Genomic DNA, 21,748 nt, shown 5'->3' with positions numbered 1-21,748 from the left:
TGGCCAATGCCAGCACAGCCGACACAGAACCCCTGTAGATGTCACTGGTTTTTGTCCCGCGGATATTCTCGTTCGCGGACACCAGCTGTGTGAGCCCCTCCCTGCTGCTCACCTCCCACTGCCTTGCTGGGGCTCAGGATCCACACCAGCAGCCAGCCCAGACCTCTGTGGCCACACAAGTACACGACAGCAGCCTAGAGCCCTGTGGGTCACCCACTTCTGTGCATGTGCTGGGGGCTGGCTCCTCCAGCTGTGCACTTGCACACTGCTGGCCAGACCCTCATCACAGGCTTCTACTGCTGTACTGTACCTATGGCAAGATCCTTCAGTATGGAACGGCAAGCCAACAACCAAGGCCCTCACAGCTGCCTGTGGACCTGAACCTGGCTCTATTTCTAGTCACTGGCCTCCATCACTCAGCATGTGCACGCTCCCAACCAGACCCTCACGACCGACCTCCACTGCCATGCATGCTCCTGGGGAGACCCTGCAACCATAGTACACACCAGGGCCTCCACAGCTCCTGTGGGCCAGGCCTAGCCCTGTCTGCTGTCACTGACCTGCACCACCAGGCTCATTTGCAAGGAACCCCTCCAGCTGGGCACCTGCACGCCTCCAGCTTGATGGCCAATACCAGCCTCCACAGCAATGCACCCATGGTGAGACCTTGCAGCCACAGTAATGAATGCTGACAGCCAAGGGACCCCACAACTGCCAGCGTACCTGCAATTGGCCGGACCCGTGGCAGCTGGCCCTTGCCCCTAGCTGTTTGTGTAAGTCTGAAATGAGCATTTGCGACTGCATAGGCACCTGCAACTGGCCCCTGCAACCGAGTCTGTATCCACCAGCAGCTTCAGCCGCCACCACTGCCTGCCAGGCCCTGAGCCCCTGCACCCGAGAGGCACTGAGGTCTCCAGTAGCCTTTGCAGCCACTGTGGTCAATGCTGTGCCCCCAGCAGCCTGAACAGATGAGACATCAGCCCCCAATCCTGTATCTGAGACCCTGCACCGCGAGTTGCAAGGTTAGAGAATGTTCCCGCATGCTCCCACCATAGAAGAAAGTCCTTCTATACCAAAGTCAAGCCATAAAGTCTGAAAGAGATGACTGCTTCTGTAAATGCACAGCATCTGTGCAAGGCTACAAGGATCAGGAAGGGATCAAGGGTAACATGACGTCACCAAAGGAACACGGTGAACTTTCACTAACTTTGCTGGACAAAGGATTCAAAATAAGTGTTCTAAAGATGCTCAGAGATCTACAAAAAACACAGGCAAGCAGTTTAACAAAATCAGGAAAAAAAAATACAAACTATTCAAGAAGTTCAATACGGAGATAGAAAACATAAAAAGACAACCAAATAAATTTTGGAGCTAAAAACAACAATGACTGTGATGACCTAGAGGGGTAGGATGGGAGAGGGGACAGAGGCTCTAGAGGGAGGAGATATATATATGTATTTATGACTGATTATGTTGTACAGCAGAAACCAATGCAACATTATAAAGCAATTATCCACCAATTAAAAAAAATTTTTAACACGGTAATTGAACTGAAGAATTCAGTAGACAGCTTCAACAATAGATTGGACCAAGTTGAAGAAATTGATCTATCCAGTTTGAAACTATCCAATCAGAGGAACAAAAGAAAAAAAGGAATGTAGAGAACCTACAGGACTTATAGGACACCATTAAGTGAAAAGAATCTACCTATCATGAGAGTCCCAGAAAAAGAGAATCACTGATAACTTAATAACTTAGACTGCTACTCTGTGATATCTTTTAGATGTGGAATCTGAAAACATTGAATTTTGGAAGGGAATGGAACAGAGAATGGAATGCTGGTTGCCAGGGGCTGAGAGGTAGGGGAAACGGGGTGATGTTGGTTAGATAGAACAGGCTATCAGTTATAAGATGAATAAGCTCAAGTATATTGTGACTTCCCTGGTGGCTCAGACGGTAAAGCGTCTGTCTACAATGCGGGAGACCCGGGTTCGATCCCTGTGTCGGGAAGATCCCCTAGAGAAGGAAATGGCAATCCACTCCAGTATTCTTGCCTGGAGAATCCCAGGGACAGAGCCTGGTAGGCTACAGTCCATGGGGTCGCAAAGAGTCGGACACGACTGAGCGGCTTCACTTTCACTTTCAGGCTCAAGTATCTAGGCTACAGCATGGTGGCTATAGTTAACAATACTGTATTGTACACACCGAAAGTTGCTATGACAGGAGAGCTTTAACAGTCTCTCCGTAACAATGACAACATAATTTAAGAGGTAATAGTGGAGGCAAATGTGGCGCGACATGTACAGATATCAAGGCAAATGCTTCAATCTGGTCTTTATATAGCATCCTAATTTGTTCCTTTAAAGAAATGCATTGCTAAGAATGACTGCTTATGGTAGCTGCTATTTCCATGTAATTTTTGCTCTCTGCAAAGCTAGCATGTGTATTTGCATCCTTTCTAAAGGAGGAGACTTTGCAGTGGATGGTCTATTGTCGTTTTTATTTTCCTTCGCATCAGTTCACAGCCAAATCAGGGGCTCAGTGTGGACCCTAAATTAGAACCAGTTTAAAACTAATTTAGCAACTTCTGAGTTTAAACCAATTTAAATTAGATTCTAAGTTAGAACCGGTTTAAAACTTTGTGGCAACTTCTGAGTTCTCCATCTCCTTTCACTGACTCTTCTCAATCCAATAACAAAGGCAACTGTGCTTGTATGTAGTGCTCCAGAGACTATTCAGGAGTTCCAGGTAGTCAGTAATAATAATACTGCGGTTCCCAGACTGCTGCTCTCACCATTCCTCCTCCAGCTTCCAGCCTTTCTAGCAAGGTACCACTGCCCGCCTCTCCATATAATCCCACTACTACAATATTACATCCAAAACTACACCTTGACCCTCGGAAACACACATTCATCTTAGTATCCATAGCACTTAGTACTTCCTGGCACATACTAAATGTTTAATAAGTATTTGCTGAATATATTAGATACAGTTCCTAATGTTACATTTGCCAAAATGTCTTACTTGATTTTATACTGGTCCTGTGCTAATAAGGATAGGGGGCTTCCCCTCTGGCTCAGCTGGTAAAGAATCCACCTGCAGTGTGGGAGACTTGGGTTCGATTCCTGGGTCAGGAAGATCCCCTGGAGAAGGGAAAGGCTACCCACTCCAGTATTCTGGCCTGGAGAATTCCATGGACTGTATAGTGTGTGGGGTCGCAAAGAGTCGGACACGACTGAGCGACTTTCACTTTGTGTTGATATAATTTTGCTCCCTGAAGTTAATGGCATCCAACTGATTTATAAGAATAAAGAGATATTTGTGTGCAGGTAGATAAAGGGTTTTCAGAATATCTCAAATCTGTCAGTTGTTAAATTCTTACCAGTCTGGAAGGATGTCACGAGACACTTAGATGTCCTGTATTTTAGCCTGTCCTTTCCCAGAAATGCAGGCTTCCCTGGTGGCTCAGACAGTAAAGAATCTGCCTGCAATACAAGAGGACCTAGGTTCAATCCCTGAGTCAGGAAGATTCCCTGGAGAAGGGAATGGCAGCCTACTCCAGTTTTCTTGCCTGGAGAATTCCATGAACAGAAGAGTCTGTTGGGCTGCAGTCTATGGGGTTGCAAAGAGTCAGGCACAACTGAGCAACTAACACTTTTTTTCTTTCCCAGAAATGCAACTGGTTATATTTATCAGGTTAAATATGAGAGAAAAATAAAATAAATATTGGTATTGAGTATTGAGTTTTGCTCTCCATTATATTTCCAGAAGTGTGATTGCCTTGATTAAGAATAAATTCTTAAACTATTAAATATTTCATAGTCATAAAATAGTGTCTATTGAAGAGGTGTTATCTGACTTCTTATCAGAAACTCTGGAGATCAGAAGACAATGGGACATCTTTAAGATGCTGACTGAAAAGTATTTGCTAATCTAGAATTTATATCCAGTAAAGTATATTTCCATAATAAAAGGAGAATAAAGACAGTATCAGATAAGCAAAAGCTGAGATAACTTGTTACCATCAAACCCGTACTAAAAGAAATATTAAAGGAAGTTCTTAATTCTGATGTAAGATAAACGATACTAGAAGGAAATGTGGATCTAAAGTAGAGAAGAGTTAGAAGTAATAATCAGATAAAAACTATTTTTATTTTCTTAAAACTTAAAAAAATTGTTTAAATAAAATATCAATTTGTTATAAGATTTATAATGCATTTAAGTTAAATATATATTTATAGCACAAAATATGATGCTACTAATATAAATGAAATTATAATATTGTAGAATTCTCATACATGAAATTATATAACAATACATAATAACATAAATTCTATTACTATATAATATAGTTAATCATATTATTTAGGCTGTGATAATTTAGGATATTTATTTTGATCTCTAGGAACACCACTTTTAAAAACAGGAAAGAAAAGAAAGAGTTTAGTTAAAAAGCCAGAGGGATAAAATTTAAAAAAAAAAAAGCCAGAGGGAAGAGATTGTCAATGATACATATAGTGAATCAGTCACTGGAAAACTAAATTATACTCAGTTAACCCAAAAGAAGATAAGAAAGAAGAGACAAAAAAAGCTCACACAGAAGAGAGTGGAAAAATACACAACAAATATTATAAGGGTGTGTTCTAGGCTCAGAAAGAAAGCTCCAGTTTTCTGAGCAGAAAGAACAACAAGGAATTCTACCTCATTTTAGTTTGATTTTAAACATATAGAATGTATGTCAGGACAGCAAGGAAGGGCACTAGAAAGATATATTTCTCTCTCCTGTATATAAATGGCAGAAATGAATTCTTGATGTTAAAAGGAGATTGCTTGCTGCAGTGGAAGAGATCCAGTCCCTCTGATGTAGGAACTAAGTTCTAATGTGAGTCTAACTGAGCCTAAGTCCTAACGTGAACCAATGACTTGCATGTGACCTTGGGTAGGCACACTAATCCTTGGAGTAGCACTTTCTTATCTATAAATGCAAATTCTGATGCTTTTCTCTTGTGTTGTTGTAAAAATTCAGTAAGATCACAAATATAAAATGCCTGTGACAATAGAGCGGTCTCAAAAAATGTTATTTCACTTCCTCTCAGGCCAAATCTACAATTCTCTAACATGTACAAAATGAGGATACAGTCAGAATTTTTAGAGAAAAATACATGTATGAGAATAGTTTGTTAGAATGTAACCAGTGCCTTTTAATTTCTCTCTGGCTATCATTATAACTCTCCTCTCCTGGGTACTATCTGCTTTTTCTTTCATTGTTTTTAATCTTCAGTTAAATATCATATCCCATTTTATATCCATGACAAAGAAGAAAGTATATATCCAGAGTTTTCTGCTTGATTTCCTTTCCCTCTCTTGGGTGTGTTTTTTGCTTAAAAGGAAGAATAGAAAGGAACCTAGAGGATACTAATCAAAATAGTGTCTTTCTCTGAAAGTATTTCCTAAGTCATGAAATTGTCTCATTTCAGTATTATCTTTGAGCAAGTTCGACTTGTTAAGGACATTTTCTGGGTTCAGTGTTCCTAAGTGTGATGCTTTAATGTCCCAGTCTGTGCTTTTCAGAAAAGCTAGACCTGAAAGCAAATCTTTTTGACCTTGGAGTGTGCAAGCTTTTGCTCTTTGTCTAACACGAGAGAGCCTTTTGTCTAGCCAGAGAAGTGCTGTTCCCTACCTCCCTAATAAGATCGCTGCCACTGAAATGAAATATGAGATCTAGACTCGCCAGTTTGCATTGCTTCAGAATTCTTCCCAAGGGAATGCTTGTTCATTATGTTAGTACTTTAGAAATCAGGGGAATTGGAAAAAAAATCACTCACCCCATGCAATTTCATTTCCCTCCCATAATGTTACTATGGCAACTCCACATCCTTGCTCCTTCTCTCCTGTCCAGCTGCATATATTGCCTATCTTGAGGCAGCCTCCCTTGAGCCCCAAGAACTGCCTTTGTCAAGCATTTTTCAATTAGAGGTCAAAACTATATCCTGTTGTATATGGTTGAGGGACTGCTTTTTGTTCCAGGACCATTCAAAGTAACACTGTGCATTAATTGCAAAATTCTAGGTATTGGGAGTGGATAAAAATCCTTATATTATATTGGAAACAGCATTGCTCTAATTTTAAGGAAAAGAGTTCCCTGCTATGTAAACCAGTCCACTGCTATGTTACAAAACACAATATCCACAATGGCTCTTATTTTAAAGCTTATAGTGTCCTGAAATAGAAAAAGGAGGGGGGACCTTAACTAGAGCCAATATTCTCATATTTCTCTTACTTTCTAATTCTTTTTTTACTGAAGCATAGAAGATTTACAATGGGTTAATTTCGGCTGTACGGCAGCGATTCAGATATACAGACATATACTTCTTCATGTTGTTTTCTGTTCTGATTTATCACACGATATTGAATATAGTTCCCTGTGCTATACAGAAGGACCTTGTTGTTTATTCAGTCTGTATCTAATAGTTTGTATCTGCTTACCCCAAACTCCATCCTTCCATTCACCTCCCCTCCCCCTTGGCAACCACACATCTGTCCTCCACATCTGTGAGTCTGCGTCTATCTAGTAGATAAGTTCCTTTGTATCGTATTTTAGATTCTGCATTTAAGTGATATCATATGGTATTTGTCTTTCTCTTTCTGACTGACTTCACTTGTATGATAATCTCTAGTTCTATCCATGTTGCTGCAAATGGCATTATTTCGTTCTTTTTTATGGTCTTACCTTCTTATTCTTAATGCTAAGAAGACTGAGTCATATTCTTCAGTGTAATTCCAGTTTATAAGTCACTTATCTATTGAGAATTTCATTTTTTATGGAACAATAGGTATTTTAATAGCACTTCTAGGGTATAAAATCAGTCTAGTCTTAAACATAGAAAATAAGAAGGAAAGGAATTTTTAAGCCACTAACTAGAAAGCATCTTTAAAAGACTAGCCTAAAAGCCCATTCATTCACCCACTCATTCTCATTTACTCAGTCATTTTTATTAAGCAACTTTTATGAACATGGTACTGAGTTACCTTCTCTATGAGATTCAAGTATCCCTTTTAAGCCATTAACTTATTCCTCAGAAACAAACTCATGGGATGATAATGCATGTCCACAAATAACTAAAATACTAAGCAAAATGTCGTACTTTCCCATAAAGAGGTTCAGATAAAATATGAGGGGAATCCTCATGGTCAAATGGTTATGTCTACCCTGAATAAGCCTTCAAAGAAAACCTATATTTTAAAACAATAAGATTTGGATCTTGGTGAAAGTGGAAAGGGAAGTTTGGGGTACATGAAATAGTGCACACAGAACAGAGAAACAAGAACAGGAGAGGCTTTTGCCAGGGACTGCAAAGAGTATAATTGAGGTGGACGGGAAGGGGATGAGGCAAAAGTTAAGTGTAGCAGCGACTGATTGGAAGACCTTGAATGCTGCTGCTGCTGCTGCTGCTAAGTCGCTTCAGTCTTGTCTGACTCTGTGCGACCCTGTAGACGGCAGCCCACCAGGCTCCTCCATCCCCGGGATTCTCCAGGCAAGAGTACTGGAGTGGGTTGCCATTGCCTTCTCCACTTTGAATGCTAACCTGAGGAATTTAGACTTCACTGAGGACTGAATCAGTTATTAAAGATTATGAACACAGAGGTATCATCAGAGCAGTGCTTCAAGAATGTGAATGATGTCCCACCTATTTCAAAGCCCAAGAAATTAGTTCAAAATTTAAATGTTTACTTTTTGTCCTCCAAAAATGGTATTAAGTAATGTCAATCCCAGCTCTCTCTCTCTTTTTTTTTTTTTAAGCAGAACTGTGAATCACTATGTGGCTTATACTTTTCCGTCTCAATGTGGATCAGCCAGTCGTTTTGATCTTCGTGACTGTATAAACTATGATGCTGATTAAAGATCTCACATTAACTCTAGGCAGTAGTTTTCCACTGACCTGTGACTGTCCCAGCAGCCAGGCCAGCACTGTCTGTGCAGTCAGATAGTCGTGACATCTTATGCCGCTTCCTGCTGAAAGGGATCTCTCCTGCTGGGCTTCTGGCTATTTGAAGAGCATTGCACCTGTGAAAAGTTACAGAGCAAATTTGCAGAAGATCCAAAAGAGTTAGATGTTCGCAATCAATGTTTAAAACACTGCAAGTAAAACTACAGTTGATAGAGCTGTGCTTCAGGTAGCTCTGTTGAGCTAGGAACCAATGAGGCTCTCCTTGGGGAACTTGCAGACTTTATCATTGAAACAAGGTGGTAAAACAAGCAGTGGCTAGCATGGAAAGCCCTTCACAGCTCTGACACGACTGAGAAAAAGTCACCTTTCCTTGCTGAGTCCCCAGATTCTATGAGTTTTTAATACATAAACACCGGAGATCAGAAGTAGCAGCTGCAAAATATAAAGGAAGGCAAGGAGTGTCCGAAAGTTTGAGCAGAGAGGCTTTGTCTTAATAATTCCTGCCAAGACATGTCTTATTTGTCCTGCAGCCAGCACTGACCTCTTGCTGAATTCAGCCTGTGACACCTTAGATGAGTCATTTAACTTCTTTGAACCTCAGAGTCTTCATTTACAAAATAAAGATTATACCCTTCTGTATAAGGGTAGCTGTAAGGATACAGTGATCCAATGTCTTGGATTTGCTTCAAAACACTACAAGAAAAAAGAAAAGGTCAGGATAGAGATGAATCAATGGGGATGCCAAGGTGACATTTGTTGATGCTGTCCACCAGGTACCTAGGGACTCATTACACTATTCAGTCTACTTTAGTCTGAAATATGTTTGAAGTTTTTCCATGATTAAAACTTTTTTAACAGGATGAAGTCAGCAAGATTATATATGTCTGTATAAGGAACAATGTACTTCAAAAGATTAAGGAATTGAAATAGATTTTCCTCTTAGGTAGCCAAACACTTTATATTCAATATGTAGGATTTTGCTCGGGGAAAGATCATTTTCAAAGATATAAATGAGTTTTCTTTGAAAATGATAAATGAGTTTTCAAAGATGAATAATTTTGTGTGTGACCGTAGTTTAAAAATGCCTACGTGTATTCTGTCATCCAGAGTGTACTTACGAGAAATGAGAGAATCAAATTTGACCTTTTAGTTCATAAAAGACAGTCACATTCAGAGACTGTGAATTTTGTGTGTGTCAGAAGTTAGATGTGATTATTGTATTATTTCTTCTTCAGTTATTTTCAGATTTTACATTACTGGGGAAACATTTGCCTTCATGGTATATTTTTAATGTCTTCTCAGATTTTATTTTATTCTATTTTGTTAGGAAAATGCTGTTTCTGACTTGAAAGACTATTATTATATTGCTTTAGTTTGCTTTAGAGCAAGTGTTTTAAATTAGCATAAAATGTAGAATATTTAAACATTTTCAAAGAATATACAGTCCAACTCATACCATATTTGTGATTCAAATCTCATATTTTAAGGAATTCTAATTGTTCTGAGATTTGGCTAGTAGTTTAGAAATAGGATTGTACCTTATTGACTACGTATTAGATAATTAGGTTTACTTACAAGATCTGTTCATGTAGGCTAGAAAGTGACTTGAATCAACTTTTGTCATATTTTAAAATATGGCTATCTTTAGGGTAGATATTCAGTGTCAACAGCAGGAATCTTCAAGATGGGAAACAAAACCAAGATGTGCAAAAACTTCTCCACATGATTTGGAGCCATTTAGATTGTTTAAATGAATAAATTTCCACTTCCTCAATCCCTGTTAATTCTCCTTTCTCACCTTTTTTTTTTGTTATATACAGTAGCCCTTCTCCCCTAGTCCTAAAGAAAGGCCCTGACTCTAACTGTAACCCACAAGGCCCCACAGTGCAAAACCTCTGAGGCGAAGGGAAGAGCTCAGATCCCTGGTGTCCTGTTAAGAACTACATGCTTCTGGTGCTTAGATAATCGAATTCTTCTATTGCTGCTCACAGAAAAGACCTAATGAAGTTGTCATATGATGAATCATTGAAAAAATCTTTGATGAAAGGTTATTAAGTGATTTTTGGCATGTAATTCAGGAATTTAGAGAATTAGTGCTACTGCCAAAACAAAAGTCCAACTATGTATTAATGCAGACAAGATGTCTCAGCACTAACATTTATAAAGACAAAAATTGGGAAAGTGTTGATGCTGAGCCCTGGCTCATTCTATCAATAGATTGTGAAAAAACATATGTCATTCAGAGAGGAATTTTTAATAAATTGTTACTCTTGCTTAATAATCATAAAATTTATAATGTATTGCTGTTTTGATCCATTGTGTTTGAATAATTATCATTCCAATCAGATTTATTTTTGACACTTAAAGGCTTGTGTTCTCAGAAAATCTTTAAACTTTTTTAAAATTTAGATTTATGTTTTTTTTTTGCAGTAGGGAAGTATGATATGATAATCAATAAAAAACACTCAAGCATAAAATTATATTACATGAAAATACAATTATATGGGGGAAATGAAATGGAAATAGACATGCAGGAGCAAAAAGGAGCAATGTAAAATTCCTGTTACAAATTCCTATTTGAAAAGTTTGTAGTATTTTTTTTAATGGTGAATATATAATTATTTATAGTACCTAGATTCCATTGGATAGTCAAAAGAGTAGTGGAACAGTTACATTTTTAACTGTCAGCTTTGCAGGGAATTACACACTTGACCACTGCTTAAACTTGAAAATTTCAATTCTTCAGTTGAAAAAATAGAATTATATTATGAGATACTTGAGTAAATATTTGAAGCTCGCTGGTCCACAGCACTTTGGATGCTATGCTGAATCTTGATGAAATAGACTCATTCATAGAGTTTCCCGTCGAATGTATTTGAAAACGTTGCCTTTTTTGATAGGACGGTCTGACGCCGCTGCACTGCGGAGCGAGAAGTGGCCATGAACAGGTGGTGGAGATGCTGCTCGATCGAGCTGCCCCTATTCTCTCCAAAACCAAGGTAATTTCTCCCCAGGTGTTTGAGAAGATCCTTTGGTTATTTTACCCAACCTTCCAATCACATAGAGTTTGCTGTAGTTTGAATTTAGCAATTACTGTGCTCTGTGCACCAAATCTTTAGAGACCCTCAAGATCAAGTTTGAGTTCACGAGGCCTTCAGATGGAACACCCTCTACCACAGGGTCATTTGTGTGTGTGTTACTTGTGTTTTTGTTTCAGGAACACTTACTGTTTGATTTTATTCTATGAAATTTCCATAGCTCAGAAATGATTGCTTGTTGGGAAAAGAAAGACCAAGATTTACAGTCTGAAGTCTGGGTGCTGGCACCTTTTCTCCTGACCCTCAGTTTATTTCTTGAGAGTTCACAGACTATTTTTAAAAACACCAAGGTATTATTTAAGTGATAAAGACTGGAAACTGTGGAAAGATTGCACTTTGGGCCTTTGGAACAGTTGACATGTCTGAAAGGAAAACATAATGATTGCCTTAAAAACAAAATAATGTTTTACTAAGTGTCTTCTGAGTTTTTTAAATGGTAAGACCATTTAATAGTATTTGAAAAAGAGAATATTTGTAAATAAATTTGGGGACATACAAACTACCTCAGAGTCAGTACTATTTTTATAAATCAAATTAGTGACTTTTTGAAGCTACATTAAGCTTTATAGAGAGCCGTAATTTCTAAAGATGAACAACAACAAAACATGTATCGCTCCTGTTTGCACTCTGATCAGTGTTTACTCAACTTTAGTGAAGATGGGCAGGGTCAAGTTTGTCGGAACAATTTTCTCACTCATCACAGAGTTTAGATTGGCAAGCGTTGGAGAAATTATCCAACAGAAGTAAGCAGCCACCCTTTTTCATTGCACGTGATGACATCTTGGACTTTTGAGTGCTTCTCACCTAAACCATTCTACTTGTTCCTTTTCCTTCCACATAGTCCATATCTATCTCCTCTTAATCCCACTGCTCTTTGAACTACATCATCTTCCTAAACTGCGGTAATTATTTCCTTACTTGTCCCCCACCTCCCCACCTGCTCCTTTCTGATCCTGTTCCCATTTTGCAGTCAGAGTGGCCATGTAAACATCAACCAAACCATGTCAGCCTCCTGCCTAAAAAGTCTCAAATTAATTCTCATCATTCTCTTTAAAATGCTCATCTTATCAGAACAATATGGGCACAATTAAAAAGCAAATCATTGTCTCGTCTTTCTTTTCCTATTGTTCATCTCATTGTGTATTTGGCTTTTTTTCCTTAGAAATCTCGATTATTTTTGATGTTTTTAATATGCAAGAACATTTTCTTGTCCTCTGAGAGCTTCTTAAAGCATCCAGTTCTTGTTTTACAGATGCAATACAGTCTGTTGCCTTTCAGAAAACATTTAAGATGACTTTACTTTAAATTCTTTCATCTCTCATCTGTCCCTAACTCCTCAGGTTTCTTTTTATGTCTTTGTTGGCTCTGGCTGTCTCTTTTGTGGTGGGAGTTTCCCGCCACGGTCTACCTGGCCATGTGTGCCAGGCACTCACCTTTGAGTGCAAGCCCCGTGAGCACCTCGGGCAGGGCTCCTTTCAGGTGGATCAGAGAGGTCCCTAATGCCAGGGTTTGTTGCCTTTTCTCTAGGAGGTATGGTTTTTTGAGAGATGAGTTCTCCAGCCTTTCTAGGTGAATATGTTGGAAAGGAACAGGAGCTATCATTCTCCTGGTCTTCGATGTATACCTTAATCATAACAGTGATAACAGTAGTTACATAGTGATTACTACATACCAGGCTCTAAGTACTGTACATATATTAACCCATTTACTCCTCACAATAACCCTGAGGCATGAGTTTTATTATGCCCTTTTTATAGATGAGGGAACTCAGACCCAGAGCGATAGAGTAACTTTCTTGAGACGTCTCATTTTGTGTCAGAACAAAGAGTTGAACCCAGGTCGTCTAACCCTAGAGACCATACTCTTTCAACAGCTACTGTGTCCTTCCTTCTTCTGAGTGCCTGTTCTGAATCAGAGCCTAACCACTGCCCTCTGCTCAGCCCTGGGCCCAGAGTCCAGAATCTCCAGAGGTTTAATTCCTGGTTTCCTGCAAGGCACAGGGGGGAAGTCATTTGGTTTTGCTGGGTGGAAGGACCTATGGACCTGACTCTTCCATAGGCAGCCAATCCAGCTTTTGGTCCCAAGCCTCACCTTTATCCCCCGAGGTACCACGTTTCCCTGTTGCCACCTTTTGGACATTTGGGAGTTAAAGCCATTCTCTGCATCGTACGCTGTAGTATACCAGAGCCACACCGTTGAACCTATTATGTGCATCTCTTCCTAATTCCATATTCAGTAACATTATGGTGATAGATTGATATCGGTCATAGAGTAGAGGTCTTTGCACAGTGTAAACTGGCAAATGCTACCTATTTTCACAGAGCTATCGTGAGACATTTGCCAGCGTACCACAGATTATACCCTTCACCAGGCACTTAGGTGTCAGCCTTCTCCTTTCTGCTGGATAAGCTAACACACGTAAAATCTCTTCTCATATTCTAAAGTTGTAGACATCACACATACGTTTTGTTTTCTTTCCCATTGTGTGACTGTGTGGGTGTGCCTGCGCATATGTGTGCGTGCCCCATGGATTCTGTCTTTTAATTCCGTTCATGTTTTTCAGTGGAGCTTGTGAAAGTTTGGATAAACACACACATCACTTCTACCATGTTTTTCGGAAGTCCCCATGCCCACTGCACTGAGAAGTCCTTACCAGAATCTGACCACCAGACTCATCTCTGGTCCTCAGCATCTCCAGCCAAGCAGGTTCCTTTCACTTCCTATAATACACCAAGACTGTTCTCATTACCTGTTCCCTCAGACTGAGCTTTCTCAGTCTGTCCCAGATCTCTGTAGTCTTCACCTTTTTCTCAGCTCAGATGTCATCTTCTCAGCGAGACCTTCTTGGTTTCTTTACTCGTTTGCTATCTCTTTCTTCAGTGAAATGAAAACAAGAACTTTGTCTTATACTCAGCATTATTCCCCAAGCACCTCAATCAACACCTGTTACCTAGGAGACCTTCACCAAATATTTGTCAAATAAATATTAAGTGGATGAATGCATTCTGAACTTTAAGACCATCTCTCTAAATCTTCAAGACGTCCATCTTTCTTAGCTAAGAAAAACCATCACCCTGGACCCATGTTTTTAGCTTGATGAGATGCTGTATATATGTAATAAGGCCCCTTTCCACAAGGCAGATGGTGTTTTTTTCTGGTGCTTCCCCAGTGACCTATAAGTTACCCATTCAGAGATGGTGGTTTTGTGTTATCATTAGAGAGTTTCCTTCTTTTTGTGACACCGCCACCCATTTCTAATCTTCACTAAGTCGTTTGTTCTCTCAGAGTTTGTTTCTTTGTTTGCTTCATGTTTTCCTCTAAGGCTGTATCAACACACAAAGCAGAGGGATGTTTTGGCGGGAAATAAACAAGTGCATATGCTCGTGGGTGGCGGTGTCTCACGTGAGAAGGGCTCCCGTTCTTTCTTGCACCTTAGTTTCTACTTTGGTTCAAGATGTTGAAGTGGAAATTTTTAGGCAGAAATATCCTGATTGACTGGCCATGTATGGAGGCTTTATATTTACATAGTTATTTCTGGAGCTCTTTCTGTATATACAAGGCTCTCTGCTGGGCAGTATGGGGAAGTTTTAACCCATGAAACTCTTGCTTTCAAGAAACACAAATAGTTAAAATACATGAGGGGGTGTGTGAGTGACGCCATGAGAGTGGTCAAAGGAAAACTTGCTTTTATACCCCCCGAAACTGTTGTCTTATGTCATTTATAAATAAATTAGGGACATTTAACTTGGCCCAGAGGATTCAGAAATCATCAGTGCTTATTTAGCATATCATTATTTTCAAAGTTCAGTGATGATGATTTTTTTGGGAAACTAAATTTACTGTCACTTCCCCCTCCACCCCACATAGGTTAAAACAGGTTACATTAATTACTAAAGCCTCTCTCGATAACTGGATTCTCTGGGAATTTCCCCAGGCCTCTCCATGTTGCCCCATATTTAAAGGAAACATGCCTGAAGAGACTGGTATCTATCTAATACCTTGCTTTTGCCTTCGTTGAGAAACATGTACTGAATGCTAAGTGTCATGCTAAGCCTTTTTAAAGGTTTTATTTACCTTGTACCCTACTATGCCATCTCTCAGCAGTCCAAATGAACGTTTTACTTATCACGTACCATGGCGTGTCTTTGAACCCAGTTAATTTAAACTGAATATTAGTCAGTCAGAGGCTTGCCGTTCCTCGTTGTGAACACGTGGTGGCACCAGACTGATGGAAAAGGGAAAAGCTGTCCTTTCGACATTGATGTGACAAGGGAAGTGTTGTATTTATATCTTTCTTAAAAATTGATCAATACTCAATAACAAGTATTAGTAACATAGAAAGAGCAAATAAAAATCAATCTAGTGAATACCAATCTGTCCCTGCCTTACTTTTATCCTTTTCAGTCTTAAATAGTTCAGTTCAGTTCAATTCAGTTCAGTCGCTCAGTCATGTCTGACTCTTTGCGACCCCGTGAATCACAGCACGCCAGGCCTCCCCGTCAATCATCAACTCCCGGAGTTCACTCAGACTCATGTCCATTGAGTCGGTGATGCCATCCAACCATCTCATCCTCTGTTGTCCCCTTCTCCTGCCTTCAGTCTTTCCCAGCATTAGGGTCATTTCAAATGAGTCAGTTCTTCGCATCAGGTGGTCAAAGTATTGGAGTTTCAGCTTCAGCATCAGTCCTTCCAAAGAATATTCAGGACTGATTTCCTTTAGGATGGACTGGTTGGATCTCTTTGCTGTCCGAGGGACTCTCAAGAGTCTTCTCCAACACCATGGTTCAAAAGCATCAGTTCTTCAGTGCTCAGCTTTCTTTATAGTTCAAATCTCACATCCATACATGACTACTAGAAAAACCACAGCTTTGACTAGACAGACCTTTGTTGGCAAATGTCTCTGCTTTTTAACGTGCTATCTAAGTTGGTCATAACTTTCCTTCCAAGGTGTAAGCGTCTTTTAATTTCATGGCTGCAATCACCATCTGCAGTGATTTTGGAGCCCAAAAAAATAAAGTCTGACACTGTTTCCACTGTTTGCCCATCTATTTCCCATGAAGTGATGGGGCCAGATGCTATGATCTTCATTTTCTAAATGTTGAGTTTTAAGCCAACTCTTTCACTCTCCTCTTTCACTTTTATCAAGAGGCTTTTGAGTTCCTCTTCACTTTCTGCCATAAGGGTGGTGTCATCTGCATATCTGAGGTTATTGATATTTCTCCTGGCAATCTTGATTCTAGCTTGTGCTTCATCCAGCCCAGCATTTCTCATGAGGTACTCTGCATAGAAGTTAAACAAGCAGGGTGACAATATACAGCCTTAACGTACCCCTTTTCCTATTTGGAACGTCTGTTGTTCCATGTCCAGTTCTAATTGTAGCTTCCTAACCTGCATACAGATTTCTCAGGAGGCAGCTCAGGTGGTCTGTTATTCCCCTCTCTTTGAGAATTTTCCAGTTTGTTGTGATCCACACAGTCAGAATTCCATGTCATTGGGGATGCAATTAGTAGTGGCCCACAGTGCAATTTACACTGTTTTTATCTTTTCAAGTCATGGAAAATCTTTTTATTACAAAACTTTCAAACGTGTGCAGAAAAAATAGCAAATTAAAGCCCTCAGTGCACATCACTCAGCTTCCTGACTCACAGCATGTGGGCCACGTGCTTGCTCTCCACCTTGTACCCTACTCCCTGAACCTCAACATCCATGCATTGTTTCAGAGTGAACCCTCTCTCACCCGTAAACACTTCAGTGCATCATGTCTAAGAGCTGAGGGCTCTTTATCTTCTGAATAACCACAATACATCCCAACTGATAATCATTTCCTCTATATCATCAAATAGCCAGACTTCAGATTTTCCTGATAGTATTATCATTCTGTCTACATTTCATTTACAGTTTGATAGCATGAAGAGATTTCTACTGCCCAAATGTCACACCATTTTTAAATTCGAGAAAGACATTATCTTTGAAATTTTATTTTTGATTGATATAAGACATGGGAGGACTCGTTTGGAAAGGAACTGCAGTTCAAAACAGTTGCCGCAAAACCTTTTACAAAAAGTTGGTATTTCCATGGGCAAATCTAGGGTTTTCATCTGTTCATATTCGTACTACATTTTGTGTTGGGCGCATTTGCAAATGAAAGGGAAAATGTCAACTCCACTTTCCTTCTGTGTTCCAGAATGGATTGTCTCCTCTTCACATGGCTACGCAGGGGGATCATTTAAACTGCGTCCAGCTTCTCCTGCAGCATAATGTGCCTGTGGATGACGTCACCAACGACTACCTGACCGCCCTGCACGTGGCTGCCCACTGCGGCCATTACAAAGTCGCCAAGGTTCTCTTGGACAAGAAAGCTAATCCCAACGCCAAAGCCCTGGTGAGTGGCTCAGCTCACAAGTCCCGCCTGTGTTGTCTTGCTGACCACATGCCACCCCTACATGCAAAGGGACTCCGTGAAAATGGAAGGTCTAGTTTAGTAAAGTATATACTTCTTGTCAACTTTCAAGTAATCTTCTTGTAAATTTATAAACCCTTTGATTTCCAACGTAAGCAAGGCTGGTGAGGCTGATTTAGATCATTAGCCTCTTTATAGTCACATTTGTGATTCTCTTATGTAAATAAACCCAAAGACTGTACAAATACAAAAAAACTGAGTTGGTCAACTTATCTTCTGGTAGGTAAAGTGATAACTCTGTGAACTAAAAGTTTTTTCTGAGATCTAAAAATATGAGGCAAAATGATAAAAAATAAACCTTGAACATGAGAAGTCTAGGAACTTGTGAGTGGAAATCTGCTGCTGCTACTAAGTCGCTTCAGTCATGTCCGACTCTGTGCGACCCCACAGACGGCAACCCACCAGGCTCTGCCATCCCTGGGATTCTCCAGGCAGGAACACTGGAGTGGGTTGCCATTTCCTTCTCCAATGCATGGAAATCTGATGTGATGTTAACCATGTAAGGTAATGAAATATCACCTGTCATCTCCTTTTCATTGAGATGCAATCAAAATTTTGGTCTAGTTTTGTAGTCCTAACTCCTAGAATGATTTGCTATTTTAACCTTGAGCTTTACTATATAGTTTGGTTTTCACAATGATATGGTATTTGTTGTCTTTAGAAAAATAAATGTCCCAATTTAGTAAGCTGTTTAAATTTAGTTCAAAATAAACACTCATGTTTAGGGAAAAAATATGTCACCAAATGCTAGGGAAAACCTGTGTTTACTAGCAATTTTGCGGTCAGGGCTGTCATCTGATCAACCATTTTAGGAAGGGGCTCTGCTCCCTTGCAGCTCATCACCTCTGGCAGTCTGTGGGCTCTGAGATTTGGAGTGGCCAGGAAAGAATGGGCAAGAAGGAGCCCTTTAGACCCTGGGCAGCTCCATGGCCTTTGTAATTCTAAAGGCTTTTCCTGGAGCAATATTTTAAGAGCTGCTGACTGGCCCAGGATATCAGACATATCTTTGAATTCTGAGAAGGGAGGAAAAGAAATGAGCAGCCATGACTCATTTTTCCGTACAAGAAAAGAAGCCTTACAACAGGGTGTGGGCTCTGACCCTCTTTCTCCTCTGACTCTAAAGATTTCACAACAGAAGGAGGTTATGGAGGTTGTAGCCTGTCATCCTAGGATGGACTATGGCCTGGTAAGTGGTCTGAAAACCTCCACAGAAGCACCTGAAGCTTTCATGGTGGATCCTGAGGGTCTGCAGTTCTCTGTGGTGACAAAAATATGCCCCATGGTCTCACTTAGCAGGTAGTACAGCTAGGTAGGTAATTTGTAAAAAAGCAAGTTCCTTTATTTGATTAAATATTAAACCAAATGTTCCAACTAATGTTGAGTTGGTTAACTTTTTGTTCCCTTGGACAAATTTTTGGCCCAGTTGTTTTTAGTCTGTGTTTTTGAGGTGAAGGAGGGACATATTTGGAAGAGTAAATTCCAGAGTCAAATAATCTAAAACGATGGATGAGCGACTTCCCTGGTGGTCCAGTGGTTAAGACTTCACCTTCCAAAGTGGGGGATGCAGGTTCAATCCCTGCTCAGGGAGCTAGGATCCCACATCCTTGCAGCCAAAAAACCAAAGCATAAAGCAGAAGTGATATTATAACAAATTCAGTAAAGACTTTTAAAAAAAAAAAAAAGGTTCACATCAAAAAAATCTTTAAACAATTTCAAAAGATGCATGACATTTTGCCTTAACTAAAGGAACCTATGACCAAAATTTGCTTCCTGTTCATGATTATCAGGGCACGCTGGGTTCCTGGGAGCAGGTAGACTACCTGTGCTTCCAGAAAAGAACCTATATTCAATTCAACCTCCCATTGTTTCTGCTCATTTCCAAATCTTTACAGACATCACTTTTGCAGAGGTATTTTACCGTGCATAGGAAGTGGATTTCAGTGGAATGTAATCACATAGTTCTGTGTCTTTTTCCCTTGCAGAATGGCTTTACCCCTCTTCACATTGCCTGCAAGAAGAATCGAATTAAAGTGATGGAACTCCTTCTGAAACACGGTGCATCCATCCAAGCCGTAACCGAGGTGAGGAGAGGAGGATTTCTGGGGTTCCCCATGTATAGCCTCAGCAGCCAGAGTCCCAGTGCCCTTCCCGACGACCAGCTAGCTGTACTGTGCGTGGTTGTCATAGCACTTTCTGAACCCTTCCCGAAGGGGCTGCCAGTTCTTAGGAGAGCAGACAAGAGTGTGGGAGGAGAGTGCAAATACTCAGTACAACGCCATAACCAGAAGCATAACCCAAACACATGCATCGTGCTGGCGGGGTGCCATCACTCCAAGTGTAATTTACGTGCTTTAATGCACTTTAATGCGGTGCTTCTCAAACCCTGTGTAGGCGTGGATTTGCCCCACCATAAGGCATTTGGCTGTCTGGAAAAGTTTCTCCTTGTCACAACTGGATGGTGTTACTGGCATCTAGTGGCTAGAGGCCAGAGTTGCAACTCAATATTTTGCAGTGCACAGCCCAGCCTCCAACAACAAAGGATTATCTGGCTCAGAATGTCACATGTGCCACGGTTGGGAAACCCTGCATGACATAACCTCTGTGTGGTGATGAAGGATTGCTCTCTGGAAAAACTCAGAATTAATGAAATATAGAGTTGCTGAAGTTAGTAAAATGGTAGCTCTAGGTTTCTTTCATATAAACCGAAACAGAACTCAGAGAAGCCATCTATTGGGATCAGGGCTGAGCCTGCAACAAGGAAAACTGGGTCTGGCATGCACCCTCCAGACGTACCCATCCCCCACCCACCTGTAGCACTCTGGTCCTGTTGGATTTTAGCCATTGGCCTTCCCTAGACTGGACTCCCTTTGTTCACCCGGCATGTCTTTGAGGACCAGATCTGGGCCACCTTCTCCAGGAGTCCTCCCCTAACCCTTGATCTGGTCCTGGAGCTCCTCCTAGGGACCATCACCACATCCTAGGTGTATTTCCATCAAAGCGCTTGTCCCGCTGGCTCACTTATGACCCACCTCCTGCCGCCCCAAAACTGCAGACCCCACCAAGGCAGGCCTGACTCTTACTGGTCTTAATGTACCCACAACACAGTAGATTCCATAGTAGATCATCCAATAAAGGTCTGTTGAATGCATCATTAAAGACTCTAGGATTTGAAGCACATGTAGACACTAAGGTCTAATCCAGTCATTGTTGCTTTGCCTCAGTTTCTTATCCACAATTGAATTATCTACCTTGATTTCTAACCTTCACAACTTTAAAATACTAAATGATGGAAAATATTAATACTGATTTGCTCTTTTATGAGTCTTCTGGCTCCCTGGTAGGCACCCAGTTATTCTAATTAGAAAAGAATAAGTTTATTCTCAGTGCATGGCAGCCCTTTTTAAAGATCAAAATGGACTCTGAAATAAAAGGAGATTTCTGACTGGTACCTGAGTAAGTGTCCAGAGATGCCAGCCTGTGGCGATAAGTTCCACTGTCAGCTCTGTTACTCCCTGAGGGCTTGAAAAGGTGGTGCCGAAAATGTCCTAATTAGACTTTGCCTGCCGGAGGGAAAAAGCACCAAATTAAAACCCAATTCTCCTTCCTCTCGTTTTCCTCAGCTCCCACTACTTGAAGTCTGGCAACTAGAATTCTTCTGTCTCCCTTTCATTGTATAGAATTCCTTACACATCTTTTTTGACACTACTCAAATTTCAGTTGAAATTAGTTGTCTTCTTCTCTCTCAGCTTTTTCTGGCCATATTAAATTTTTTTTTCAAGTTATGATGTTCATGGTGTAAGTGAAATTAAATCCTGAAACATTTAAAATGGAATCATTTTATACAAGAAGGACCAGTGTTTTGAGGTGTGTAAGTAGGACTTTGAAGCACACCAAAAAAATGAAAGTCTAATCTAGTGACCATTGTTATATTTGCCTTAATTATATCCCTTTATAATACTCAGAAAGTTAAAATTTTTAATGATTGAGACCTTTAATGCTGATCTGCTCATTTCTTAGAGGGATGGCTTTGTGTTCCCACCTGCTCTCTCATGTATAATACAATCAGTGATTCTGAGTCCATGAGAATCCTTATTAAAGGCCAGAATAGGATCTGAAAAAAAAGTTGACTTTTTGCTACTGTGTATGTAATCACACACATGCACACACACACACAAACATAGCCATATGGATAAGGAAGATTTAATAAAGGGAAAAACCTTCAAGGTATTTCTGTCTAAAGT

General features: G+C 40.3%; 1 protein-coding gene across 4 annotated transcripts in view; it reads left to right on the top strand.

The window, feature by feature from the left end:
* The window catches only part of ANK3 (ankyrin 3, node of Ranvier (ankyrin G)), a 381,124-nt gene that overhangs the window by 181,971 nt on the left and 177,405 nt on the right, over positions 1-21,748 (top strand). For all 4 annotated transcript variants that reach the window (XM_010839398.1, XM_010839394.1, XM_010839395.1 and 1 more), the window contains exons 9-11: positions 10,850-10,948; positions 17,232-17,429; positions 19,490-19,588. In XM_010839398.1, the coding sequence (XP_010837700.1) occupies positions 10,850-10,948; positions 17,232-17,429; positions 19,490-19,588 (396 nt within the window). The remainder of the gene's footprint in view (positions 1-10,849; positions 10,949-17,231; positions 17,430-19,489; positions 19,589-21,748) is intronic.

The sequence above is a fragment of the Bison bison genome, unplaced genomic scaffold, assembly GCF_000754665.1.
Source record: "Bison bison bison isolate TAMUID 2011002044 unplaced genomic scaffold, Bison_UMD1.0 scf7180017864116, whole genome shotgun sequence".
NCBI lineage: Eukaryota > Metazoa > Chordata > Mammalia > Artiodactyla > Bovidae > Bison > Bison bison.
This window is presented reverse-complemented; position numbering and strand designations above follow the sequence as displayed.